At 54.6% G+C, this 26,439-nt stretch overlaps 10 protein-coding genes across 10 annotated transcripts; 6 read left to right on the top strand and 4 right to left on the bottom strand.

The window, feature by feature from the left end:
• Nucleotides 1-760: 760 nt before the first annotated feature.
• Nucleotides 761-2,849, bottom strand: CC84DRAFT_1117132 (malate synthase). The gene is made up of 4 exons (XM_018175484.1): nt 2,267-2,849; nt 1,793-2,217; nt 958-1,742; nt 761-902 (listed from the first exon to the last, which is right to left on the bottom strand). Exons 1-4 carry the CDS (start codon nt 2,625-2,627, stop codon nt 845-847), a joined length of 1,629 nt encoding a protein of 542 aa, XP_018037429.1. The 5' UTR covers nt 2,628-2,849; the 3' UTR covers nt 761-844.
• A 484-nt stretch (nt 2,850-3,333) lies between these two features.
• On the bottom strand, nt 3,334-4,325 carry CC84DRAFT_1163311 (uncharacterized protein). The gene has a single exon (XM_018178233.1). It carries the CDS (start codon nt 4,181-4,183, stop codon nt 3,521-3,523), a length of 663 nt encoding a protein of 220 aa, XP_018037428.1. The 5' UTR covers nt 4,184-4,325; the 3' UTR covers nt 3,334-3,520.
• A 59-nt stretch (nt 4,326-4,384) lies between these two features.
• On the top strand, nt 4,385-5,242 carry CC84DRAFT_1163310 (uncharacterized protein). Its single transcript, XM_018178232.1, has 3 exons — nt 4,385-4,646; nt 4,702-4,847; nt 4,906-5,242. The coding sequence occupies exons 1-3, from the start codon at nt 4,403-4,405 to the stop codon at nt 5,149-5,151; spliced, it is 636 nt and encodes a 211-aa protein (XP_018037427.1). The 5' UTR covers nt 4,385-4,402; the 3' UTR covers nt 5,152-5,242.
• A 223-nt stretch (nt 5,243-5,465) lies between these two features.
• CC84DRAFT_1258261 (ankyrin) lies at nt 5,466-9,998 on the top strand. The gene is made up of 2 exons (XM_018184809.1): nt 5,466-9,135; nt 9,199-9,998. The coding sequence occupies exons 1-2, from the start codon at nt 5,568-5,570 to the stop codon at nt 9,831-9,833; spliced, it is 4,203 nt and encodes a 1,400-aa protein (XP_018037426.1). The 5' UTR covers nt 5,466-5,567; the 3' UTR covers nt 9,834-9,998.
• A 51-nt stretch (nt 9,999-10,049) lies between these two features.
• CC84DRAFT_1242093 (FAD/NAD(P)-binding domain-containing protein) lies at nt 10,050-12,213 on the bottom strand (the record flags this gene model as incomplete). Its single annotated transcript, XM_018184078.1, has 4 exons — nt 11,798-12,213; nt 11,405-11,741; nt 10,299-11,352; nt 10,050-10,214 (listed from the first exon to the last, which is right to left on the bottom strand). Exons 1-4 carry the CDS (start codon nt 12,117-12,119, stop codon nt 10,050-10,052), a joined length of 1,878 nt encoding a protein of 625 aa, XP_018037425.1. The 5' UTR covers nt 12,120-12,213.
• Nucleotides 12,214-12,760: 547 nt separating this feature from the next.
• CC84DRAFT_1174934 (uncharacterized protein) lies at nt 12,761-14,674 on the bottom strand (the record flags this gene model as incomplete). The annotated part of the gene is made up of 3 exons (XM_018180121.1): nt 12,761-12,787; nt 12,860-14,413; nt 14,459-14,674. 3 exons carry the CDS (start codon nt 14,672-14,674, stop codon nt 12,761-12,763), a joined length of 1,797 nt encoding a protein of 598 aa, XP_018037424.1.
• Nucleotides 14,675-14,872: 198 nt separating this feature from the next.
• Nucleotides 14,873-16,557, top strand: CC84DRAFT_1117122 (DUF1751-domain-containing protein). The gene is made up of 2 exons (XM_018175483.1): nt 14,873-15,456; nt 15,506-16,557. The coding sequence occupies exons 1-2, from the start codon at nt 15,059-15,061 to the stop codon at nt 16,179-16,181; spliced, it is 1,074 nt and encodes a 357-aa protein (XP_018037423.1). The 5' UTR covers nt 14,873-15,058; the 3' UTR covers nt 16,182-16,557.
• Nucleotides 16,558-16,968: 411 nt separating this feature from the next.
• Nucleotides 16,969-17,680, top strand: CC84DRAFT_1163306 (uncharacterized protein). Its single transcript, XM_018178231.1, has 3 exons — nt 16,969-17,177; nt 17,245-17,384; nt 17,500-17,680. The coding sequence occupies exons 1-3, from the start codon at nt 17,100-17,102 to the stop codon at nt 17,627-17,629; spliced, it is 348 nt and encodes a 115-aa protein (XP_018037422.1). The 5' UTR covers nt 16,969-17,099; the 3' UTR covers nt 17,630-17,680.
• Nucleotides 17,681-18,525: 845 nt separating this feature from the next.
• On the top strand, nt 18,526-21,206 carry CC84DRAFT_1143331 (uncharacterized protein). Its single transcript, XM_018176408.1, has 5 exons — nt 18,526-19,217; nt 19,274-19,907; nt 19,960-20,722; nt 20,772-20,906; nt 20,960-21,206. The coding sequence occupies exons 1-5, from the start codon at nt 18,699-18,701 to the stop codon at nt 21,042-21,044; spliced, it is 2,136 nt and encodes a 711-aa protein (XP_018037421.1). The 5' UTR covers nt 18,526-18,698; the 3' UTR covers nt 21,045-21,206.
• Nucleotides 21,207-21,499: 293 nt separating this feature from the next.
• CC84DRAFT_1163304 (uncharacterized protein) lies at nt 21,500-25,376 on the top strand. The gene has a single exon (XM_018178230.1). It carries the CDS (start codon nt 21,524-21,526, stop codon nt 25,166-25,168), a length of 3,645 nt encoding a protein of 1,214 aa, XP_018037420.1. The 5' UTR covers nt 21,500-21,523; the 3' UTR covers nt 25,169-25,376.
• Nucleotides 25,377-26,439: the final 1,063 nt, after the last annotated feature.

The following is a 26,439-nucleotide window of genomic DNA, read 5'->3' as shown; positions in this document are numbered from 1 at the left end:
TTGTTGCACATCCAGATCTAGAAAAGTAGACGCGGGATGAGATACGGTGAAGAAGAAGTGTAGATGGAGTATGTAGAGAAGGGATGTTGCACGGTCCGAGGCATCGGGATTGCCTAGTGACGCAAGTCGCTCCCAACCTCGGCGCCCAGATTGGGCGCATCACGTGGCCTCCTCGCGGTGCGGGCCGAGGTATGTCTCGTCAACAATTGAGCTCACTTGAAACGAATAAACTAAACCGTTTTGGTTGATATTGGTGTGTAGCAAAAGCTCAAAAGACCGACTACGTAGATCTGGACCTGCTTTGATAAGTCGCTGCCTAGTTTTTATCACAGGCGTCAACAGAGGGGCCGAACACTTCGCCGAAGTCCAAAGCAGTCAATTGGAACAGATTTGACGATGTTAATTTATACAGTATACACAAGATATAAGACAGTAATATATACAAGCCCCTATCCACCTCCCGCCAATGAAGAACCGCAACGAGCGTCTCAAAATGCATGTGCTATCATGTGCCTTGTGTCTCGTATGACATATGAACCCTCTTCACATGCCAGCCCCAATCCGCACCAGCCCCCTCTTTCTTTACACAATCCACGCTCCCATAACCGAACAACCCGACAGCCCGGATCGACCTCGGCACACGTAGATCTCGGTCCACGCGTGGTGACTTGCTCATAGCTTCGCAGCAGCGGTAGGAGGCTGAGTCTATGGTGGAAGAGAAACATCAGCTTAGGTTCGCATGTGGCACAGTAATCAATTTGAACGCTTTTGTTTTATTTGCTTACAGGACCGTATTGGCTAGAGAGCCGATGGTCATAGTAACTTTACAGGAAAAAATGGAAATTTAGAGCTTGGAAGCGCCCCGTGGAGGACCTACGTTTGTGATTTCGTTGTAGAGGAGGCTGTACGGGATTAGTGTTGGCCATACAGAGTGCTATGGGGGTGGGCGTTACTTACGAGGTAAGGAATTCGTCGTATTGCTCGCCCGTCACCTGAGTCTCGAAGTACTTCGCTGCGAGGCTGAACTTATTGCCCTTGGGCGCCTTCTCGCTCAGCTTCTGCGTCTGCTCACGGAGCAGCCGCAGCGTGTAGTCCTTGGTGACCTTCTGGCCCTCGGCGGTGCTGACGTTGTGCCTGGCCCATTGCCACAGCTGACTCCGCGATACCTCGGCCGTCGCCGCATCTTCCATGAGATAGTTGATGGGTACGCAGCCGAGGCCCCGCAGCCAGGCCTCCATGTAGCTGAGGCCGATATCAAGGTTCTTACGGATACCCGCTTCGGTGATCGAGCCGGGAACGTTCATATTGAGCAGGTCGTTGGCAGTGATGTTGACGTCCTCACGACGGACGTGCATCTGGTTGGGCGTCGGCATGTGCTTGTTGAAGACTTCAGCGGCAATGGCTGCAAGCGCCGGGTGAGCGACCCAAGTGCCGTCGTGTCCGGCGCGCACTTCGCGAAGCTTGTCAGCTCGGACCTTTTCCATAGCGGCCTCGTTTGCGGCAGGGTCGTTTTTGATGGGGATCTGGGCGGCCATGCCACCCATAGCGTGGACTCCTCGCCTGTGGCAGGTCTTTATCAAGAGCTTGACATAGGCGTCCATGAAGGGGACTGTCATGGTCACCGAGTCGCGGTCTGGAAGCACGAAGTTCGGGTTCTGACGGAAGCGCTTAATTGTGTTGAAGATGTAGTCCCATCGGCCGCAGTTGAGGCCGGAGGAGTGGTCGCGAAGCTCGTAGATGATCTAATATTACGTTAGTTTATCGCTGCGAATGTTAGACCTTGGAAACTCACCTCGTCCATCTCAAAGGCAGCGGTGATGGTCTCAATCAGCACAGTACCACGGATGGTACCTCGTCGCATGCCAATGTAGTCTTGTGCCAGGTTGAAAACGTCGTTCCATAGCCTCGCCTCCAAGTGTGACTCCATCTTCGGGAGGTAGAAGTATGGCCCGAATCCTCGCTTAACAAGTTCGTGCGCGTTGAGGAAGAAGTAGATGCCAAAGTCGAACAAGCTGCCTGAAATCGGCTCGCCGTCAACTGTGAAATGCTTCTCCTCCAGGTGCCATCCTCGGGCGCGAGCGATGAGTGTAGGAAGAGTGCGGTCGGTGCGAAGCTTGTACTCCTTCTCGCCCTGCTTGAAGTCGACCTGCCTGCGAATAGCGTCATAGAGATTCAATTGGCCGTTGATCATGTTATCCCAAGTCGGTGCACTCGAGTCTACACCAGTCAGCATACGTTCAAGATAGTCGCAATCATCAGTTCCTACCCTCAAAGTCGGCCATGTATGTCCAGACGTCCGCATTCAAGGCGTTGACGACCATCTTGCGATCGGTCGGTCCTGTGATCTCCAAGCGCCTGTCTACGAGCCCAGGAGCGGGCGGTGCACCCTTCCAGGCATCGTTCTCGCGGATATGCCTGGTCTCTGGGAGGAAGTCGAGCAAGTTGCCCTTGTCGAGCTCCGCTTGTCGAATCACACGTCGCTGGAGGAGCTCTTTCCGACGCTCGTTGAATGTGCGGTGGAGAAGAGCTAGGAAGACAGCTACATCCTTGCTCAAGATGTGCTTGGTTTGGTCGTTCAACGCGCCGAGGATATTAACCTCGCGCAGCAGGCTTTCGGAGCTAGCCATTGTGTATCAATGGTGGTGTACGGAGGTTATGCGTTTGTCTGTTATTCAAGCTGGATGCTTAAAGATAACAGAGGGGAAGGTACAAACGGGTAGGATGTGATGATGTAGACGTGCGTGCGGAGAGCGGCAGAGGCCGGGCACATATATTTCGGACGCAAGATGTCACGCATCATGACATGGACCGAGGGTCTTTGTCTAGCATGGCCGGCCGCGCGCTGTGAGTGGAAGATAGTCGCGGCCCAGCGGCGAGCTTGTGATCGCTGCCTGCCAAGCCGTTTCTGGATGCGGGGTGGACAACACCATCATCTCAAACCAGCATTCCGATTCCACTAACCTTTCCATTCGAGCTTCGAAACGGGTGCAATCGCGTTGTATGTGGCAAGCAATTATCGTAGTGCCTACAACGCTGCGGGCTGTTGCAGGATGGTGGCGGAAAGTGACGGAAGCTGTGATGGAGCTATGACCACCACTGAACTAGAGTTCTGGGGAGTACCTCCATTGCTCCACCATAGACCCCTAGCCGCAGACTTGCCACTGACTTTTCACCGGCTATTGAAGGGAGCACTGATAAGATTATGGATCTACTTCAATTGTCTTCACTGCGGACAAGGTAGTTGAGCAAATAATAGACCCAGACACGTGTACATGGATCCGGCATTAAACCGGCCAGAAACAAAATCATCGCAAGCCGCAATTGTGGATATTTTCCTACACATCAGTTGCGATTTTAACATACAGGGACAGATAAACACCGAAGCTGATACAGATATCCAGTCGAAACCATTGCATCAACATCAAAAGAAACAACACCCCCATGGCAGTACATCCACAGCTAGCCGACCTCCCCGGATACCACCACCCACCATCCGCGCTACTAACACACTGTTACGTATCTAGTTGAGCGGGAGCCCGAGACTTCTCTTCTGTCTGCGGGCAGCCATCGCGTCCGGGCAAGCGTACACCCAGTACTGAGCTTCGTAATCGACCTGGACGACGGCACCTGCAGCCTGTCCGGCGCAAGTGGCGGGTGCTACGCCGCCTTTAGTGTTGAGTCGGTAGATGCTCCTTACTGCAGTGTTCGTGTTCGTAGCATCAAGCTTGAGCCACGGGACATCGGTAGCGGCATTGGGGGCGGGGTCAGCCTCGGCCTTCTTGAGCTGTGTGTTACCAAGCCCAATAATGTCGAATTCGGGAGTGGTATTGTCGACGAAGAAGTGCTGGCCAACAGCATTGGCGTCCTCCGCTACGGACCCAAGAGAAGTCTTTTGAGAGACGGCACAAGAAGCGTTGAAGAGGTTGGCCACGGCACCAATGGAAGCTGGAATTGCAGTTTCGTTGGTGCAGGTGTAGTTTTGTGTTCCTTGGCCGAGCGCGATGAGTACCAGTTGGTTGTGGTCGCCAGGAGGCGTGAGTTTGCTCGGAGGCTGTTGGACAGTGGAGAGACCGCACGTATCGTTGAGCTGGCGACGGAACACACTTTCTGGGAGACGGTATGGGGCTGGAGCAGCCAAAGCGAGAGGGAGGGCAACTGCCGCGATAATGAGGGTTGAGAACATGGTGGATAATTGGTCTCTTGTTAATCGCAGATTTGTAAGGGATATCTGTACAGCGAAAGTAGAGAGCTACCAGAGCTCGAAGAAGCGAATGAGTAATGGAAAAGAAGGAAGAAAGAACGGTGGACTGGAAGCTGCGAATAGTAGTGAGAGCGTGCCTTGAAAGTAAGGCGAAGCGGGCGGGTTAATATATAATTCATTCAAGCACTCTCGCATCCCAACATGGACACTTCGGTAGGTAATCTGAGCCGAGAACATACCAAGGGGGCTGCAAATCCCAAACATCGCATACGTCCTCGCATAGTGTTAGCGTATGATAGTGTACGCAGGAAACAGCCCGTCCGACGCCGTTGTGCCTCCCGTATGCTGACAGGAGGTGCGATTCACCGAATGTTCCGCCGTGTTGGGCTTGAAAAGGCAATGCTTTGGGCTGCGATTGAAACGCGGGATCCGGAACCTTGGGAATCTTTAACAGATGTTACTCCTAGCGCAATTGTAAAGGTGGCACGGGTCTCACAAACCCCCGTGGGCCGTCAGTGGCGGGTGCGACTGTCACGACTCATGCGTGAACTATTACCTCCACCGCACGGTGCAATATGCACAGCGAAAATGGTGGTTGGGAGGCGAAACGGTACCTGCAGATTTCGCGTTGGAGGATCAAACACGGCTGCTCGTCCAATAAGCAATTGAGGGCAATTGCGCCGCAACACAGAGGATTGCCTCACCATTCGCGAAACAGCCGCTGTTCACGCCAAATTACCTGGATAGTCGAATGCCATCCTTCGATTTACGACAGCTTTTTGCGGCTGTTGTTGCGACATCGACAGCTCATGTTGCAAGTGACGGGCCCACGCATCGACGGTAAATGTCGTGTGGTAGGTCTGGAACACAATGCGCTTCTCGAAAAGATTATCTTGCAGATACTTCGGGACAGTATGAAACAGCGAAGGCAAGTCGCAGTGTTATGCTAGCATGTTTGGAGTCCGTGTGCTGTGTGGAGGATGCCCCTGCGTTCGTCCGGCTGGCGCACGTTGCGCATGCGGCCCGTCGGTTCTCCAGAAGATACCGTCCTGCATCTAGTAAACGTCTCAGGTATATTGGGCATTACACGTGGTGACGACGCGGAAAGCAGGCTAGCGTAGAAAGGCTTGAGAAGGAACAGTAACGATCACGTTGATGTGGCTGTGGCATGGCAATCGACGGGGCACCGAGTCGTGCGCTAAGGCGGAAAACGGCATGGATAGAGCGCTGTACAATCCAACAGCAACTCAGCCACCAAAAACGCGTGCTCTTTCTTTCGCTGCAGCTGTGACGTTGTCGTTAAGAAATGACAGCGCCCGTATGACAATGTCGCTGAGGCTTCTCTGTTCGAACCTCGCCAGGCAACATGACCGTAAAACGCCGCCTCCAGGACGTCATCCGGGATGTTGGCATTCATCCGGTTTCTGATCGTCAGCCTCCTCTTCCCGCCCCAACTCAGCCTGCAATCAACGCCAGTGAGGAGGATCACACACTAGCTCGCCAGTTGTTAGTCGAGCAGAGAGTGAAAGATCCAGACTACCGGGATCCCGGCAAAAAATTGAAGAGCGTGTTCAGAAGCTCGGAGAAGAAGAAAAAGGACCAGGACACGAGTCAATGGCTATTTACGCAGGATGAGCTTGACCGCGCGCTATCAGCAGCCGTTGAGAACCCTGCTACAAGCGCGGGCCTCATTCAAGCGTATCTTCATCTGGGAGCCAAAGTGAACTTCGTCGAAGTTACGGACCAAAAGAGCAAGGCAAACAAGAAGTCTGCCATTGCAGATCGGAGGCGAAGCACGGTGCTGCAAAGAGCTGCAACTGTACGGCGAGCCGACACCCTGGGTCTGTTGGCGGCTTCTGGTGCAGACCAGACCACTCTGGACGAAGGACTCAAAGCTGCTCTTGCGGCCAACAACCACCCCTGCGTCCAGGAGTTATTACGGCACGGTGCGGATCTGAACAAAAATCCAAACGCATTAGCGGACGCTGTTAGATCAAACGATCAAAATTTCGTGCGGCTTCTCCTACGAGCTCCAAAGGCTCTTCGCCCTGACATCATCTCTTCATGTCTTCCAGCAGCTGTTCAGCAAAACTCCCAGCCGGTGATCTCGCTGCTAATAGCTCATGGCGCTGATCCAAACTTCGACAACGCCAGTGCTATTACTACTTCCATTGCGCGATGCGAGTATCGCACTTCTGTCGCACTCGTGGCAGGTCCGATCCCCCTGAGTTTAACGTCATTGCAGGCCGCATTTGAAACTGTAATGAGGATGACTAGCGCCCAGGATCTGTATCAATTCTTGGAACTTCTGTTCTGTTGCGGCCTACCTCCAGCGAATCCTCGACTAGGTAGTCTGCTAACAGCCGCGTCTCAGCGTAATGATCTTCGTATGGCAGAGATGTTGATCGCGTATGGGGTGCCCACGACTGTCAATCATGCTGAATGCTTGAAAGATGCCGTTGTTAGGTCTCATTGGCAATTGGCAGATGTCATCATCGGGACACCGATATCGCCGGCTCATGCATCCATGGCACTAGATGCTGTGCCAGACGATGCGCCAAAGCCAGAGAGACTGCACGTGATAAGCGCTCTTGTAGCCAAAGGTGGTAGCGGACGTTCACTCGAGCGCTGGCTAGTTCGTGCAGTTGAGGATGGTGATGCTGATCTAATGGATTTGCTTCTAAACGCAGGTCAAGCCCTTGGAACTGGCAATGACAGGGCTATCCAGGCTGCTGTGGCTCGGAAGAATATTCGTAGCCTTCGGTCACTACTGGCTTCCCGACCATCGCCTCAGTCGCTTTCGCAAGTATTCCCCCTTATACGGTCTGGATACACGGCACCCGAGCGACTCGAAACTGTACATTTACTCTTGGAACACGGTGCTCGTGGACCTCAAGTAGACCAATCCCTGGTTGACGCAATCGCAGACACATCGAGCACAAGGGACGTTGCTCTGATTACTGAACTCGTTCGCCACGGAGCATCTATCGACCACGATGATGGCAAAGCGGTCAAACTTGCTGTTTCTCAGGCCAACCTGCCAATTTTGCGCTTACTTTGTGGAGCGGAGGTCTCTACTCACAGTAAATCAGCCTCGTTACCACTCGTCTTTGACACCAATGGAGCCAGACAGTCAACGACCTTTGCAATGCTCGAGCTACTTCTAGCGGGTGGCGTTGAAGAAGTCCCGGCTACGCATGCCCTTGAAATCGCTGTTAAAGGCGGTGCAAACAATCTGGACATAGTCGAACGCCTGATAGCTGCCGACGCTAGATTGATCTCATGTGCGTTCCAAACTGCTATTTCGCTCAGCAGTGTGTCGCAGAAAGAAGCTATCCTGAAAGTCTTACTCGACAAAGGCATCTCACAGGAAACCCTTGACCAAGCTCTCATCACCGAGATCCAGCATTTCAGGGACACGAGCGATCCAACAATCGCGCAGATGCTTCTTCAACACGGTGCATCAATCAACTACAACGGAGGCGATGCATTCGTAGCATCAGCTGCTACGGGCAACAGTTCGCTCGTCAAGCTGTTGCTCAGTGGAAAGGACACTCCCTGGCAACCCACGGTTACGGCAGCTTTTCGCGCACTGTTTGATCCCGCCAACCTCCGAGGACTGGATCGTACCGTGCCGGGACCTGCCTCCGTTGACAGAACAGTCCATGCATTGGGTCGAAAAGATCTGACAATAACTACGCTCGGCAATGGACCTGCGTCTGGCGGTTATGTTGAAGTTGCAGACCAGCTCCTCCCGCTGGGAGTTGACCGGAATGCCATTGACATAGCTTTGAGAGCCGTTCTTGACCCAGAAAATGGCTTTGATGCGATCAACCCAATAGTTGACCGTCTCTTAGCCCATCACGCAGACGTCAATGCCGCCAATGGCGTGTGTTTCGTTTTTGCAGCGAAGCGTAGTCCGAAACTTTTCGCAATGCTTCTGAAGTATCAGCCAAACTTTGCGACTCTCTTGCCATCTCTGATCGACTCGGACTTAGAGGAAGATATTCTCCTGAGTTTGATGGACGAATGCTTCAGCCATGGATGCACAGCCGATGACTTAGATTTGAGCCACCCTGCATCTTTGGTCTTGGTAATCCAGAAATACCCTAGGAGTGAAGCACTCGTCAAGACGCTGCTTACGCATGGCTGCAATCCGGAAGCTTCATTGTCGGGTGTTATGAACTCTGCAGCAGGCGAAGAGGCCATCCCAGCACTGTTGTGGGCCCTGGCACAACCTCAGAAACGGGTTTCGACCTCAGTGATAATCGCTCTGCTGGAGGCCGGAGCATCACCAACCCGCGTTGCTCCAGTGTCGGAAGTGGCGCCGATATCTCTTGCTGCTCGAGAGGGTCGCTCAGATATTGTCGAAGTCTTACTGAAGCATGGGGCCGACGCCTCGATCCGCGATAAGTGGGACCGCTCAGCGCTCTTCTACGCAAGTAGTTCATCAGGCACATCAGTGGTGGAAAAACTGGCACCGCATGCTCTTAAGAACGACGGTAGTCTGCACGAGGCTGCCCGCAGCTTACAGCTCGATGCCGTGGCATTACTCCTCAAGGCTGCCCACGATCCAAACTTCCCTTCTCGACACCATGGGGGACGAAATGCACTAGGAGAACTCTGCCTGAACGTGGAGATCACCAACAGTAGCCAGCGCTCCCGGGCTCGCCAAGTCCTCCGACTCCTGCTCGACAGCGGAGCAAACCCCAGTTTTAAAGCCCGCAACGAAAGATCGGCCGTCATCCTTGCGCTCGATAATGCCCATGATCCTCTAAAGATCACAGAGACCCTTCTCGAGACCGAAGTATGGGAGCAGCTCAACGATGAGAAACACCTGTTCCGCGACGGTCAAGGTCTCTGGTACTCGCCTTACTCCTACGTAGAACGTATCCCCTCGCCTGCGCGAACCGCACAGAAGCAGCACTTACTCGGTATGTCCCCCCTCCCAAAAGTAAAAAGTCCAATGCCCCAAACCGATCCTAATCACCATCCAGACCTCCTTCGCGACAAGGGTGTCACGCCCACCTTCTACTCCGAGACCGAAGACCAGCCCCAAGGCGCAACTGGCATGCCTGCCTCCATTGCACGCCTGGCCGACCGCAAGAAAGAACACCAGCTCTCCCTCCGCCTCGCCAAAGAAGCCGCCGAGCACGCCCGCCACCTTGAAGAAACCGCGCACCTGGACCTCCTTCGCCGGAAAAAGGAGCAGCAAGATGCGGAGCTCGCGGCGGCGAGTGCAGCAGCGGCGCACGCAGCGCAGCTCGAGCAGAGACAACACGAGAACGCGATGCAGAAGGTGCGCGAGGCGGAGCGCATGAAGCGCGCGGAGAAGGTGGCGTGGCACAGCCTCCTGACGCAACAGGAGGGGGAGAGCGCGGCGCAGCGCGCACAAATCGAGGAGCGGAAGAATAGCCAGGCGCTGGAGGCGGAAAGGCGGATGATTGAGGCGAGGAGGGGGGAGGTGGAGCATCGCGCAGGGCTGGAGCGCAGGGCGCTCAAGGAGAAGGACGAGCATATGAGTCGGAATCTGGCGGTTCAGATGCAGATCCAGGACCGCGTGGATGAGAGTGCGAAACTGCATGCTGGGCTGAATGGGAGGAAGCAGCTAGAGTGGGGGACGGTGGATTGAGGAAGTGTACGTTGCGCATACAAAAGGGGTTGGAATGGGATGGAACGGGGTGGACTGCATACACTGTGATGCCTTACGAATTCTATATACCGAAGGTCTATCTAGGTGATAGGAGTTTCGGTCGATGCTGAAACCACCACATACACAAAAGTAGTGGAACAGAACAGTTGCCTCTCGTTACCCCAGCTGTACCCGCGCTCTAGCATCGGCGCCATTCTAATACGAAAACGCGCGCGCCTTGTACATCTTATTCTCCTCGGGTCTCGGCGCAACCGGCTGCTGTAAAAAGTCCTTGTACAGATACCACGCAAGATCCTTCTTCTCCAGCTCATTCGCACTCCACCCGTTGCCCAGCCACTTGAGGCGATTCGCCCGTCTCCGCTTCGGATTCTTCTCTCGGACCAGCATGCTATCAATCCTCTTCCGCTTCCCCTCCGCATCAGCATCGCCCGCCTCGCCCTCCACGACCGCATTCGCGCTCTGCTCCGCGAGCTCTTCTGCCGTCGGGAGTTCATCCCTATAGATGTAATGGTAATCCTCCCACCGCGGACTCCTCATCGCCTCCACACAATGCAGCGTACTCCCGGGCCACAGCCCCACAATCTTCCCATCCTTCTTACTCTTGTACCAACTGTTACACTCCTCGGCAAACACCGTGCCCTGGAAATACGCATCCACATACTCGGTAAAGTCCTCTTCCCGCTCGCTCCTGACGCTCATGGCGGCAATGTCTTCCTTCTGGATCTTGCGGATCGCTTTGATGACGTAGTCGCCGACGTTTTCGATCATGCAGGTTAGGCTGCCGGAGCCGATGGCGGAGTTGGCGCCGAGCATAGTGAACAGGTTGGGAAAGGAGGATATGGAGTGCGAGAGGTAGTTTGTGGGGCGGGCGGACCACTTCTCCCTTAGTGTGAGACCGTTTGACCCGATGACGGGGAACGGAGGGAAAGTGTTTGCGTGGAAGCCGGTGGCGCAGACGAGGGCGTCGACTTCGTGTGCTGAGCCGTCGGCGGTATGTATGGCGTTTGGCGAGATTTTGGTAATGTTGGACGTGATGAATGCGACATTGGGCTGAGTGAGAGCCTCGAGGTAGCCTGGCCCGGGGGTGAGGCGCCTGCAGCCGGGAGAGAAGGACGGGAGGAGCGCGTCGAGGATGTGCGGGGCGCTTGCGAGGCGCTGCTTCATGTGCTCGGTGAACATCTGCTTGCCGCCGAGCTGGAGGGGCGTGCCTTTGATGGTCACGGCGTGGATGCCGTTGCCGTCTTCTTCTACTGAGAGCCTGAACTTTTCGTAGTACTCAGGGTCTTCTGCGAAGCGCTTGCGGAGGTCTGGTGGGATGGTGAAGCCTTCGAAGCCGTGCTTCTCCCAGAGGTGGTGGCCGAAGGATGGTGAGATCCAGGTTTTGCTGCGGACGAAGGTGGAGACATGTGTTCCGGAGATGCGTTGGAGGGAGGGGACGATCTGGATGGAGGAGGAGCCGGCGCCGATGACGCCTATGCGCTTGTTGGTGAAGTCGTATCTAGAAAAGGTCAGTGCATCGTTCCAAGGTAAAGCATAGCGATGTATCTTACTCTTCGTTCCATCTCGCAGAGTGCATCACCTCGCCCTTGAACGTTTCGAAGCCCTCTATACTCGGCCATGCAGGGGTGTTCAAGTTGCCTCGCGCACTAATCAGCACATCCGACTGATCGTGTGTTGTCTCGCCAGTAGCGAGATCCTTGACTGTCACATTCCACTTTGCGATTGCGTCGTCCCATCTGCATTCCACAACTTCATGTGAGAGTTTAATGAACCGATCGGCGGAGTATTTCTTCGCAGTGCGCTCGAGGTAGGCTTGAATTTCGTGTGCGGGGGCATACAGCGATGACCAGTCGTGATTGGGTTCAAATGTGTACTGGTACGAATGCGCTGACACGTGAGTTAGAAAGAGCTCCCAAATAAATTAACCGTAAAAGCAAACATACAAGGAATATCGCAAGCGCAACCCAAATACCGATTTTCATACCATGTCCCTCCCACTCCAGCGTTTTTCTCGTACACCACCAACTCTACATTGCGCAGCCGCTCTGGTATCCGTATCGCATGATATATGCCTGAATATCCAGCTCCGATCACAATGACCTTCATAGGCCGGAAATTCTCCACCGGCCCATCGTGCAGCTTAAACCCCTCGGTAGCACCATTCGCGAGGTCATGGGTGGCTCCATTTGTTGCGACTCCGTTGGTGGTGGTTTCGTCCTTTGTGATTAAAGGAGTGTCCTCGGGTAGGGAAGGCACAGCAGACATTGTCCGTGGGAAGCGACAGGTGGGTCTGAATATGATTTATCCTAATACAAGCTGATGTTGAAGCGGCGATATATACAATGCAGGTACAGGCATTGAAAGCAGGGCGCTGTCTACAAAACGAGCAGCAAGGGGTATTGGAGGTTTTTGGGTTGTAGACAAAACACGACACCGCGGAGCCGAAAGCCGCTTATACTTCCCGCCCTCTTGGGGTACATTCCCCCGCGTCATGCTTTCCTCGTGTACAAGTGCCGAAGCGCTCTAGCAGAGCGCCGTGTGCTTGTCGGCGCGACGGGGATACGCATGGCCGTGGGGTGCACCGGCCAATCATAGGCTGGACCCCCCTTCCCCACATTCTACCCCAAACGCCACACGCGCCCGCTGCCAGTCGCACATGATGAGGTTTCCACGGTGGGCGGAACGCCTCCGAAGCATTCATGTAGTGGCACTGTGGCCTTCTTCCGCGCCTCTCGTGGCATTGCATCCTCTGTGTTCTAATCTTGGACGTTGTTGTCCACTCAGGAATAAATATTCCAGTAGGCGGAGCTCCCGCACCGGAACGGGTAGGATCGATGACCAGTACTCGGGTGCGTCCTGGGATTCGTCTTCTTGCAAGGCTTGATTTCAGTTTCTGCGACCAAATGCTACCTGGTCACTGGGATAATTGCAATCTATGATTGCAATCCAGGATGGTCAGTTTTACTGGAAACGATTACTGGGGACGTGGGATCAAAGCAACTTACCTGGTTACCGAGGGCGACAGACAATCTCGAGCTGTCCGGATCCCATCCTAGGCTGAACTCGCCATCCACTCCAGGGTTCCACTTGTCCATGCCCCATTCACGAGTGCGACAAGTTGCGATTGGCACGTCTCTCCTGTCCACATCCCATATGGTGACCGCATCAGGACCTGCTGCGGCCAATAAGTTGCCATCGGGGGAGAATGCGATTTTGAAAGTTTCCCTCTGGTCGGTGGTAGGAAGTGTCTTGAGGCACCTGGTTGGTGCATTGGCATCCCATATGCGAACGGGCCCGGTCATCGAGGACGTAGTCAGCAGCACTGTTGAATCCGAGGTTGCGCCGGGTGAGGAGAGACCTACGCCGCCAGTATCGGTGCGTTTGCGGAAGTCGAGATCTGTAGCGTACTGGTCTGGGTATTGGTGTGTCTGTAAATCGTGTGGGCTGCGCGGATTGATATAGCCCAGAACACTGGTGTCCCTTTCAACGGTGCCGAGCGCGGCAATGATGCCCGAGCACGGTTCGAACTTGAGCGTCTCCCACTGAACCCTGGTATCGAGTGTCCGTTGAACCTTCAAAATTTCGTCAATCTCGTAAATCTTGAAAAGCTCAATGCCGCACACTACAAAGGCCGAGTCACTAATCCAAAGCGCATCAAATATCACCGTGTCGGTGAACTCAGCCCAGGCCGGGATAGAGTCGTCGTGGTTTTTCCAGATCTTAATGGATCCACGCTCTCCATCGGTCGATATGCTTAGCAGCATCTCCTTCTTTCTGTTCCATCTCAAGGTATTAACGAGTCCGGCAGTCGACGAGATTACTTGGTAATCATCTCCCGCCTCTGTGATCTTGACAAGCTTGTCTATCATCATCTTCTCGCCTGTCTCGTTGGCTATTTCTTCGCGAGCGGATACAGCGATGTCCTCGCCTGAGATCCAGCACAATGCAGTCACAGTGTATTTGTCCATGGGAAACTTGAGAGCGAGAGGCGGGACGGCGGTTGCAGTGATGTTATCGGCATCTCGCGGAATGACCTGGATGTTGAGAAGCGATTTGCCAGCAGTGAGCAGCACAGGGGCATCCGGAGGTCCCCACGAGGTATGTTCTACGACTCTCTCTGCGTCCTCGAGGTTGGGAATGAAGATGGTGTCGGGCGCAAGATCCGTGATGACCTCGGTCTGCACGTCAGTACTCTGGCCGATGCTGAGAGTCGAGATGGGAATTTCAGCGACCGTCGGAGAGTCGGCCTCTGAAGCTACCGCTTCGGACTCGGCCCGCACGCTGTTCACGCTGGGAGCGACGTGGTTGGCGCCATTGGCGTCGATGTCCATGGCATCGCCATTGACCTGCTCAGGAGCGCGCGGCTCCGGCGCAACGCCATTCGGCTTTGCTTTCCTCCTGCTTTTCACGCTCTTCTTGGGCGGCGGTTCCTGGACAGCGCCATTGGCCTGCTCGGCGAGCTCGTGGGCGGGGATGCCTTGGTCGAGGGTGAGGAGGGCGCCGTTGCGCACCGAGTAGGGCTGGCCGTGGTCGCGGCCAAAGTGGTAGCGTTGGTCAACCTGATGGCGTCAGTGTGGGCGCGTCGGATGCAGCGGTGCACGTACGTTGGCAGCCTCGGCCTGCAGCTTGTCGAACCACAGGCCGTCCTGCAGCAGATTGACGAGCGTGTGCGGCTGGACGTCGCGCGCGAAGGGCAGCGTCTGGGGGTCGCGGATCCAGCAGCGCGAGAGATGCAGGGCGGCGTTGCCGTAGCCGGCCTCCTGCAGATATCGCCAGACGAGATAGTTGACTACATTGGATGAGAGCGGCTCGACCGTCATGGCGCATGTCGCGGCGCGGCGCGCAGAGAAGGTGCAGGGCGCGTCCGGCCGAAGAGCTGCGAGGAAGCGTCGCGGTGGGTGGCGGGTGCGAGGGTGCCGTTGGCGCTGCGGTTGGCGTCGCCGTTGTGCGTCTCGGTGCCTGGGGAGTGTGGGTGGTGTTTAGCGGACGCCGTGGTGGATCGGTGCAGCAAGGATCGACATCAAGCTTGCGCACTACCGAACCGCTATAGCCCGCCAGCTTGCAGCTTGGCCGGGACGTCGCCCTGGCCGAAGCCCTGGGAACGCGACCTTGCCAGTGCCAGGAAACCACGAAACACGCCCGACCGACCGTCCGCACCCTCGTCGCGCGCTCCCGCAGCGCACCGCCTCTCGCAACCCGCCGCCATGGCCCGCATCAACCTGCCGCCCTTGACCCGCGGCCTGCTCGCATCCCTCGTGCTCTTCACGCTGCTCAACTTTGCCCTCCGCCCTGCATCTAGCTGGACCGAGCGCGCTGCGAAGCCCGTGACCGCCGTGGGCAATGGCGTGCCCTACCTCTCCATCGTGCCGGGCGTCTCCGTCGTCTATCCGTGGGTGTTCCTGCTGGCGACCACCGTCGAGCAGAACGTGCTGGGGCTGGTGACAACGGGCCTCACTGTCTTCTACGGGGGGCGCTACCTGGAGCGCGCCTGGGGGTCCACCGAGTTTGCAAAGTTCATTCTTTTCGTGTCCATGGTGCCCAACCTGCTGAGCTTCCTGCTCTATGTCGTCGGCTATGTCCTCTCCAAGAACGAGCGCACGCTGTAAGTCAGGCCACGCGAGCGCCTGTCTCGACACTAACAACGCATGCAGCACCACTACGATATCCGGCGGTATCGCCATCCAGGCCGGCTTCCTCGTCTCCTTCAAGCAGCTCGTCCCCGAGCACACCGTCGCAATCGCAAAGGGTGTCATACGTATGCGTGTGAAACACTTCCCCGCCATATTCCTCCTTGCCAACACCATATCCGGCATAGCCCTCGGCACAGAGACGGCCATGTTCCTGGCCTGGTTCGGCTTCCTGACCGCCTGGATCTACCTTCGCTTTTACCGCATCAGCCCCTCGTTGTCCTCTGCGGCCACGGGCGATGGTTCCGTCATCAAAGGTGATGCTTCGGACACGTTCGCCTTTGCCCACTTCTTCCCCGAGCCCCTGCAGACGCCCATTGGAACAGTCGCCGATCAAGTGTACACCACCATGGTATCATTGAAAGTGTGCACGCCGTTTTCAGCCGAGGACATCGACGCAGGGAACGAGCAGGCAAGTGCACGAGTTGAAGGCGGCTTGCCCAGCATCATGAACCCCAACAGCCGCGGCGGCAAGGGTGGCCAGACGCGCGCTGAGGCAGAGCGAAGACGCGCACTGGCATTGAAGGCGCTCGACCAAAGGCTACACGCTGCCACGGCTCGGCCTACACCAGCCCCTGCCCAACCCGCGCCAGCTGTACTAAGCACACCTGCAGGGTCAAGCTCTGAGCCAGCAACATAGTACGACTTGTGGTCTCGGCCGCCTTTCCCTCACGACTTCTTTTTGGTCTTTGGACAGTCATAGCGCACGGCGTTGCTCCATGATATTGCTCGTTTTGGGTTATGTTAGGAACAAGCCACGGATATACCACTGTAGAAATGTGCTGTACGACTGCTGTACTTGCTATTATTTCATGAATCCACGCCTCATACTCAGTAAGGGATTTCCATCCCCAGCTAAGTTCATCGCTCGTTCTTTCGACCAAGCGTGATTTTCTATTCACCAACTACTGCCGCTTGTCACCACGTTTGGCACGGCAACGAGCATGTTGGCGTGTCACAAGGACTGGACGCAACAGAAGACGGTCAGTTTCGAATGCCAAACATGAATCGCGTTGATGCTTTTGAAGATTGCGCTTTCCAATCACTACTCACGACAGCGTGAAGAAGCAGGCACGATCAACAACCTCTTTAATCTCTTCCCAAACATCGTCTATAAATCCATACCGCAGAACACTACCTCCGGTTTCCAAGATGCGCCACACTCGCACAGCATCATTAGCCGCGTGGCGTGTGCATCGCCCCGTGTAACTCACCTCGCGACTCCCTACCCCATCCCGCCTAGTCCCACTAACCCACACCCTGGTCATACCTGCAATCAACACAACACAGCTTCGAATCTTACCTCTGGTGATTTCGCCCGGTCCGCCTTACATTGGCGAGCAGATCTGCATGGGTATAAGAAGGGCCGACTGTATGGAGTGACATGCAGTGACATTCTTCACCAGCCTCCGTCCATCAAAGTGACAACCTTTTTTCTACACTATACTAGAGGTTCACACACATTGTCTGTTACTCCACCCTTCTTGATTCATTTCTGGCATTTGAGGATACCCTATACTCGACCGCCGTATCTTACCCACACACTACCACCTCTACGATGCTTATTCCCACGATTCTCACGTTCCTCACCCTCTTTACCACCGCCCTCGCACGTCCCACAGCAGAACTCGCAAATGTAACTCTGCCTCCGTCCTCCCCTCTCCAACTCTTGTATGAAAACAACATCTAATAGCTACGTCTAGGTGTACGTATGCGAGCACATAAACTGGGGCGGCGCATGCGTCAACGTCCTCTACGCCATCGACTCGGGCGACTGCGTCTCGCTCGACGGAACAGCAAGCTCAATACGCCCGGACAAGGGGTTTAGCTGCACGTTTTACAAGTACGGTTGCGCCTCTTTCCCTTCCTTGTCCCCATCTACGAATCCCACATTTCTTCCTCCCACAAAGTTTACTTTGCACGAACGATGCAACTGTAGCCAGACTTACAAGTTTTAGGAATGGCTCCTGCCGCACTTTCGACGGCAGCGCCTCGCTCAAGCTGCAGGACCCAGGGAGCGCGGATCTGACGAAAGAGGCTGGCGAGTGGAACGATGCGGCCAGGGGGTTTCAGTGTTTTAGGTTGTGAGACCCACGAATGGATGGGGAAAAGGATGAATTATCGTAATGTAATGTAATGGGATGTTGGGTTGGGTTGGGTTGGGAGGCGTGGTGAGTGTGGTTCCTGGGGCCACGGGAAGCTTGGGGGAGATTGTTGGTGCGGCGAGGCGATTCAAAGTAATGTTTTCATTCAATAGTCAGTGAACAGCGAGACAAAGCACCTGGGCAAGTGATATTTGCTTATGCTGTCTCGAGTTCGGTTGCTCAGAATATAGCCTGAGGTGGCTCGATGCACTTTGCGATGCCTCCTAACTGTCTTCATGCCAAGTACTGTGTTTGCATCATAGCTGCCGTATTTTGTATCCAAAGAGCGCATGTCGCGGATTGCTGGTACTCTATGCTGCAGAGCTTCGCACAAGGGCTGTATGGGTAACAGCTGTTGTTCGACCCCGCCCACAGTCCTACGAAATCTACCTTAGGTGTATAGGCAAGCTGTTGATGTGATGGGGTTGCTTTTGGATATTAAGCATCAGAGAAGCGCTTCTGACTGCTTGATCTCCGTTCAAAGCCATCAAGATACTATCCGTCAAAGCCTTCGCCCTGCTAACTTAGGCACTGGAATTTGTTGTTCTCCAAATCTCTTTCAGCGATAATTGTGAGCGTGGGCAATGGACTGGTATCCAGAAGATTGTTGCCTTGCGAAGGCTAAAACCCTAAACTAGAATGGCAATACAGTGTACTCTGGCTACTTTAGAGACTCGATTATGTCAAGTTACCAAGAATAGAGCATCACAAGTCTGATCATCGTTCATCGTCGTTCTTGAATCACAAGCCAGAAAGCGGAGCTGGAGCTATCTCGATCGAGTTAGGCGGTTTGTGGGGATCAGAACGGGCCGAGGCTTTGGACCTGGGGAGGCAGCGGGCATCACATGCGGCTCAGATGCGCATCACCGATTGAACATCGGCCAGCTATGCACCAAGCTCCCGGCGGCTGAGCAGCCTCATCACCACCCAAACGCTGTCCAACTCACGACCCATTGCACCCATCGGAACAACCCACAGCACCATCCACCCCGAATGACGTCCCCACGATAGCCATGGCTGTGCTCTCCAAGTTCGCCCACGCGCGAACCCACCTCAGCGCCTCCTCGCTGAAATCCCTCGTCAACGACTTCACGCGCATCTATCTGCAGCACCGAACCAAGATCTCGCGCGCCGTCTACCTCACGCTCTTCGTCGCCCTCATCAACCGCATCCGCAGCGCCATCGCCGAGCAGAAAGCCGCGGCTCTGCGCGCCAAAGCCCTCCGCAAGACTTCCACCGCGCCGTCCGAGGGCGAAGCCACGGGCAGGAAGAAGGTCGAGCTCAATCGCGAGTTCTTCAAGAATCTGCTTAGGCTGCTGAAGATCTGCATTCCGGGATGGCGGAGCAAGGAGTTTCGGCTGTTGATCAGCCATAGTGTGTTTCTAGTGCTGAGGACTATGATTAGTCTGTATGTGGCTGAGTTAGACGGACGGCTGGTCAGTAGTTTGGTTAGGGGGAAGGGGAAAGACTTTCTGTGGGGATTGGTGTGGTGGATGACGGTGGCGGTGCCGGCGACATTTACGAATTCTATGGTATGTGTAGCCTTGGGAGAAGAGAGGAGTGTACAATTGGAGGCTAAAATAAGCAGCTTTCATACCACCAGTGCAAGTTGTCGCTACAATACCGCACGAGACTCACCAACTACGTCCACAGCAAGTACCTCTCGCATATGACCTTCTATACGCTCTCGGCGCTCGACGACCGGATCAAGAACGCGGACCAGCTTATTACCGTGGATGTCGCCAAGTTTGCCAACAGCTTAGCGGAACTGTACTCCAACCTTGCAAAACCTGTGCTTGACATGGTCGTCTACAACTACTCGCTATCCCGCAGCGTGGGCGGCGAAGGCCTATTCTTCATGTCCCTCCTCGTACAGCTTTCGGCGAACGTCATGCGCGCGCTCACTCCACCATTCGGCAAATACGTTGCTGATGAGGCCCGACTGGAAGGCGAGTTCCGCTTCCAACACTCGCGGTTGATTGATTATAGCGAAGAGGTGGCGTTGTACCATGGGCACGAAGCAGAGAAGGATACACTCGACAAGGGATATTTCACGTTGATCAAGCATGTGAACAGGATACTGAGAAGGAGGTTCTATCATGGTGTCATGGAGGACTTTGTTATCAAGTATTTCTGGGGAGCGTTGGGGTTGTTGCTGTGCAGTGTGCCCGTTTTCTTCAAGGTCCCAGGGACTGGAATAAACATGGGTGATCGGACAGAAAGTGAGTACTTTCAAGAACAACATACGAAAGATATGTTGACGAAAGATGACAGGCTTTGTGACCAATCGCCGCATGCTCCTCATGTCCTCAGACGCCTTCGGCCGCGTCATGTTCTCCTACAAGGAAATAACCGAGCTCGCTGGCTACACTTCGCGCGTAGCTACCCTTCTCGATGTCATCGACGACATCCAAGCCGGCCACTTCGAAAAGAAACTCGTTTCCTCCGCAGACACCGAAGAAAACGCAGCTGTTCTACGCGGTCGTGGCGAAGTAACCGAGGGCGAAGACATCATGTTCAAGGATGTCCCCATCGTGAGCCCCAACGGCGACGTCCTCGTCCGCAAACTGAGCTTCGCTGTCAAACCTGGTGACCATCTGCTCATCGTTGGACCCAATGGCTGCGGCAAGTCCAGTCTTTTCCGTATTCTGGGCGGTCTGTGGCCTGTCTACGGCGGTACCGTACGGAAACCACCGTTCGAAGCTATCTTCTACATCCCGCAACGACCCTATCTCTCCCGAGGCACGCTCCGCCAGCAGATCATCTACCCTGACAGCTTGCGCGAGATGCGTGATAAAGGCATCACGGACGCGGATCTTCTTGCTATCCTGGAAGTTGTCGAAATCGAGGGTATCGTCGATCGACCCGGCGGCTGGGACGCGGAGCAAGAGTGGACCGATGTGTTGAGTGGTGGGCTACAGCAGAGGGTCGCAATGGCGAGATTGTTCTACCATCGCCCGCGGTATGCCATCCTGGACGAGTGCACGAGTAGTGTTACCCTCGAGATCGAGCGGGTGATGTATGAAGAGGCGAAGAGGTGAGCTTCCTGACCTTAGCCCTATAACTGGAAGTGCTAACGAGAGCAGGTTGGGTATCACACTCATGACAGTCAGCCATAGGAGAAGCCTGTGGAAGTACCATGAGAAGATTCTGCAGTTTGATGGGCAGGGGGGGTTCGTCTTCACCAAGCTGGATGCTGAGAGGAGATTAGAGTTGGAAGAGTAAGTCATGTCTGCTTCTCACGGTCTGTGTCTTTACTAATACGTCTTTGCAGTGAAAAAGATGAAATCGACTTGCAGCTTCGTGCTGTGCCCGACATCGAGGAGAGGATCAAGGAGCTGGAATTGACGTCGCAATAATGGCCTCGCGGGTAATGCGGTGCTACGGTGTATTGGTGTTTTCTAGGGGTTGGAGCATGGAGTGTACATGTATGATCTATGTTGCTTGTAGGTCGGCAAAACTTAGTGCGATGCATCTTGTGAACATTGGAGTGGCTAGGTATAGAGTAGATGTAGAAGCTCAGAAATATAGTGCTCTGAGTCACGTCAACAGTCTTGCTAAATGTTTTGGGAATCTTTAGTTGTTTACAAGTGAGAGAGACGCGTCAGCTATCTGTCGGAGTTGCCGCAGTTTCTGGCACCTACCGAGGCCGAATCTCTGAGTACTCTACTCATATCTATCGTCTATCTTAGGAGCGTATGATTTATGCGTATCTCGTCGCGCTATCACGTGTACGAGCTGTTCCAAAACGGCTTGGCGCATCTGCACGAGCTTGGACGCGTTGTTTAACAAGGGACCCTCCAACATCCCGTCATCCTCCCCAACTCCACCCGTAATCATGGCTCCAGCTTTGGATCTGAAAGCTGGCCAGGTCGTGGAGGTCCGACTCCAAAAGCCAGAGCCTATCACCCACCGCGGGACGATTCGATACATTGGCGAGGTCAATGTGCCTGGCCAGGAGGGCATTGAGTTTGTCGGCATCGAGCTCTCCTCTGCAACCGGAAAGAACGACGGCTCGGTTCAGGGCGAACGCTATTTCCAATGCCCTCCCATGCATGGACTGTTTGCGGCTCGCGACAAAGTCACCAAGATCATACAACAAGCGCGCCCCGTCGCACCCAAAGTCGCACCTCCGAAACCAGCAACACCCGGCGCAAGGCCTCGCCCGTCCAGCGTTGGCGCCTCCCAGACAACAGCACGGCCTGCTAGGCTTTCGTCTGTGGGCGGTGCGAAGCCGACGACGCTCCAACAACGCCTCGCCGCCGCTGCGAAGCCGTCTTCGCCTGTAAAGGGAGCTCCCGCACGGCCGCCTTCGACGACCCGACCGCCGTCTGCTACTTCGAGAGCATCCATAACACCATCCGCACAATCGAGACGAGTGTCGACTGTCGGCTCATCGCAACCTCCTACAACTCGGCCCACTCGCAAACCTTCCCTCTCCTCCGCTACCGCTTCCGGCACACGCTCTACAGCTCCACGAGAGACCGCGCCCCCTCCAACGAAAGCGCCTACCGAGCGCACAAGACAGATTCCAGAGGCTGAATACCGACGTCTGCAGAAGCAACAGGAGGACACCTCTCAGCTGGAAGCCGATGTGCTGAAGCTGCGGACAGAAAATGAGCGGTACAAAGAGGCCATCTTCCCCAAATTGAATGAGAAGGTTCAAAAATATGGAAACGAAAATGCTAGTATCAAAGAGGAGATCGCCCTGCTCAAAGCGGAGAATGACAAGCTGGAAAAGGCCTTACAAGAGCGCGATACAATAGTCGAGCTGGCTACCATCGACCGGGAAATGGCAGAAGAGCAGAAGGAGCAGCTCGAAGCTGAGCTGGAGAACGAGCGCGCCGTCATCGAGGAGCTCCGACTTGAATTGGAGATCAAACAGGAAGAAGCATCGTTCATTGACGATGATATGCCCGAGGATGAAAAGCAACTTGCTATGCTGCGTCAGGCCCAGAACGAGAGGGACCGGTATCGGGAGGGTATCGTAAAGCTCCGTGACATGACAAGAGAGCAGATCAAGGAGCTTGAGGCCCGCAATCGCGAACTTGAGGCTCAAGTCGCTCATACCGAGACAATAGAAGCCGATTATGCCGCCGCAAAAGACGAGATTGTGACACTGCAAGGATATGTCTCGGACTTACGGGAACGCGTCGACACGAACAATGAGATGGAAGAAATGAACGAAGAACTCATAGACAAGATCGCGACCCTCGAGGATTCCATCTCACGTCTCCGGCTTGAGCGGAAAGAGCTTTCCACTATGGTCGAGGTCAGCAACGAAACCGTCAATGACTATGCGGAACACGCGGACGATCTGGAAGCAGAGCTTGAGACTAGGGATGCTCAGCTTGCCGATGTCTCCCGTGAACGCGATGCGGTTGAAAAGGACAACGCTGAACTGCAAGATCGTCTGTCCAAATACCAAACAGTCGCCATGGAATTGCAATCCCAGGTCCAAGAACTGCGTGCAGACAAGGCAACGACTGAAGAGGAGGTGAAGGATGTTACTGGACGCTTCAATGAAGTCATGGAACTTCAGCGGCGACTCCGCACCGCAGGTGTCAAGGACACGAACCGCCAGATCGATACATCGCTGCAGCATCTGGCAGCGAAAGAGGCACAGGAACAGCGCGATATGATCAGGCACTATCTGACAGAGTCCGCGTACGCCGACTTCAACGGCTCATCTGTGCAAGCGTACTTCAGGGCGAAGTCGATCAGCTTCAAGGCTAATCTGACCGCATCGGTCATCCGAACATCCACAACCGATCAGTTCGGCGGCGAGAAAGGCCCTGAACAAGTCTTGGACGCTCTCATGCGCCATGATGTCGTCGGCCACTTCGACTACATTCACACGTATACCGAGCAGATATGGACGGCTATGGCATCTTGCACACTAGACGAGTTTGTAAAGGCCGGTCACTTGTTCCAGGATTTTGAGAGCGTGGTGCGCACTGTCGAGGGGTGCATGAGCAGTCTAAAACGAGACGAACTGAATTTGAAAGATTCTTTAGAGTCTGCGCGTGGCTCTTACAATGTTCTGGGAGCAATGTACCGCTCCAACACTTACCTCTCCAACGCTCGACCGGATAGTACCATCATTCTTCATGTATCTGTCATCCGAGCCAGTCTTGAACGCATTCGATCAGTTTTCGATGCCCTCAAGACCTTTGTTTCGCGCGTTGAACCGGTCTACGAAAATGTCGAGGACCATGTGGATCTCGGTGCATTTACAGAACCAACACAGACAACTACTGAGACTCTTAACGTAGTCACCAAGTTCAGTGCTGCTTTGAAAGCACTACAGAAGGATAGCCTCTACCCCAGCCTACCGGACGGCATCGAAGCTCTTGTGAGCATGAACGAATCCCTCGACCGCTTCGCAAACAAAGCGCAAGACAATGCGGTAGCGTTCATTCGCAATGTACTGAGCAAGCTTGCGAAAGAGCCCGAGGGCGTTGATGCGACGATGATGACTGCCGAGCTCGATACTCTCTTCAAGAAAAATCTATTGCACGAACTCCACTCATCTGTTTCCGATGCTAAATTGCGCATCGGACAATGGAACGAATATGCTTCGATCCTAAATAACTGCCTTGAAGTCCAGCTGCAGCCGGCACCCTGGGTTGTCAAGGCCCAACAGATCGAAGCGGAGAAGAAACAATCCATCGAGTCCGAGAAAAAACTCCAACTCATCAGCACCGAGCTTCACGCAGCATTGCTGCAAGTGCGCGAACGTCAAGAAACTATCGACACCAAGGAACTCGAGATCGAGCACCTCAAAGCCCGCGCCCAGGAAGCTGCTGTGAAGGCAGGCACCATCGAAACCCTTCAGGCCGACCTAGATAAGGCCCGCTCCGAGCGTGAAACCTACCGCTCCGAGGCCGAGACTTTGCAAGCGCAGATCGCCCGTCTTGAGCGCGAAGGCGTCTCCCGACCAGACGACATCTCAAATGCCGTCCCCGCCACGCCCCAGCCGACCCGCGAGCGTCCCGAGCCCGTCGAGGCACCCCAAGCCACCGTATCCAGCTCGTTCGCGACTCTCGTCAAGGCACTCAGGGAAGAGAATCAATACCTCCGCCAGCGCGAGAACGCAGATATCCTCAGCCACGACCTCGACGCTGTCTTCGCCAAGGCCCGCACCGAGCGTGCGGCGCGTGCTAAAGCGGATGCGAGACACAAGCAGGCGCTCGCGGCGGAGATGCTTGATATGGCGTTTACGTCGCAGCTTATGGGTATGCAGGGGTCTGTGGTGCGGCCGTTGGAGTTGTGGGGTGGTGAGCTTACTGCGGAAGGGGGCGAGAAGGAGGGACATGCAGTGCCATGGCAGCAGACGCAGAAACAGAAAGGTGGTCCAAGTTTCCCGCTTATGCTACAGACGGGGAAGATGGCGAGTCCGCTGGCGTATGTGGATGATCTGAGCTTTGTGGATTTGTCGCCTGCGGCGGAGGCGTTTGAGGTGATGGGGAACTGGCCGTGAGGGGTTGAATGGGATGGATGTTCCTGGCGGACTTGATTTTGGCTGTGTAAGTTCGTGGCAGTGTGTGCGTGTGTCATTCAAGCATAGCGTGGAGTACTGTACCCTTTTTCATAGTTTGTGAGATACCCCTGGGCGGTTCAGCTTCGCTGCTAAGGTGCGAGACGGCGGTGCTGGCGAGGCGATTGATAAATAATCGATATTATTTCTGAGGAGTGACAGTTGCTGCTGTGTGGTGTTATGTGTATTGTGAACAGGAGCGATGAGTAATATGTTCATATTGCGTATGGCGAGTAGATGGGACGATTCGGATGTGACGCTTTCGTAAATCGTGACGGACTAGGATGGGACATCTGCGAGAGAAGCAACGCTGCCATTGGGTTGCATCAAGCCACGATGCGCCTGCCTGCTATGCAGTACGACAGATATAGCGGACAATTGCACGTACAGGGGGGCAGGCTTTGAAGCACACCTCCACTGGTCCCGTTCTGGATGTCGCAATATCTATACGTCAGAGAAAGAGAAGCGCAGAGTCCAAATTCCGCTGCAGGACTGTATGGTGAACAAATATTGGCCGTTGAGTTTTCTTATCCTCGTTATCAGCATTGGAAGGCCGTGGTCTAGGCGTAGTATAGTGTTGTCCTGGGGAGTGTGGCTGATAGTGGGGTATCCCGGGATTCTAGCTCCCTTTACTTTGCGGGCAGGACGTAGTAGTATATCCCTACCAAGTCGGTTTGCGTTATTCTGCGCCCGCTGAACGGCAGCAAAACAGAAGAGGTATCGGGATGCCCAATGGATGGAAGTATGCTGAGAGGTCGGGTTGACTGGCCGCGTAATGGTGTGACAGTCGGACAGATTGCGACTGTGCCTGTTCCTATTGTCCTAGTTGGGAGTGAAGGTGCTTGAGTCTTGGATACGTGATATGTTGGGCTCGGATTTGTGATTAGATTGCTTCAGTAGTCCGTTTTCCGTGTAAAGCCTGAAGTTTGCCACGCATAGGTAATTTTGGGTGGACGAGGGTATATCAAGTCCACCTGCATTGATGGAAACTAGGTAGTGTGATGGCAGGCGGCTGTTGTTACCATTCAGGCATATTGACCCGTGGAAGAGCGCAATTAAACACACTTACGATCTTTACCGTGGTTGTGGTCGTGGTCGTACTGTAGATCGGACATAGGTGTAGACGTATCTCCATATAGAACCAGCTCGATGTTGGTGGACGAACGTTGGATGGTCATTTCGTCTGCCTGACAGAAGACCAGAACAGTCCTCAA

This window comes from Paraphaeosphaeria sporulosa, assembly GCF_001642045.1.
Source record: "Paraphaeosphaeria sporulosa strain AP3s5-JAC2a unplaced genomic scaffold CC84scaffold_4, whole genome shotgun sequence".
Lineage (NCBI taxonomy): Eukaryota > Fungi > Ascomycota > Dothideomycetes > Pleosporales > Didymosphaeriaceae > Paraphaeosphaeria > Paraphaeosphaeria sporulosa.
The sequence above is the reverse complement of the archived record's forward strand: the minus strand, read 5'-3'. Positions and strand labels throughout refer to the sequence as shown.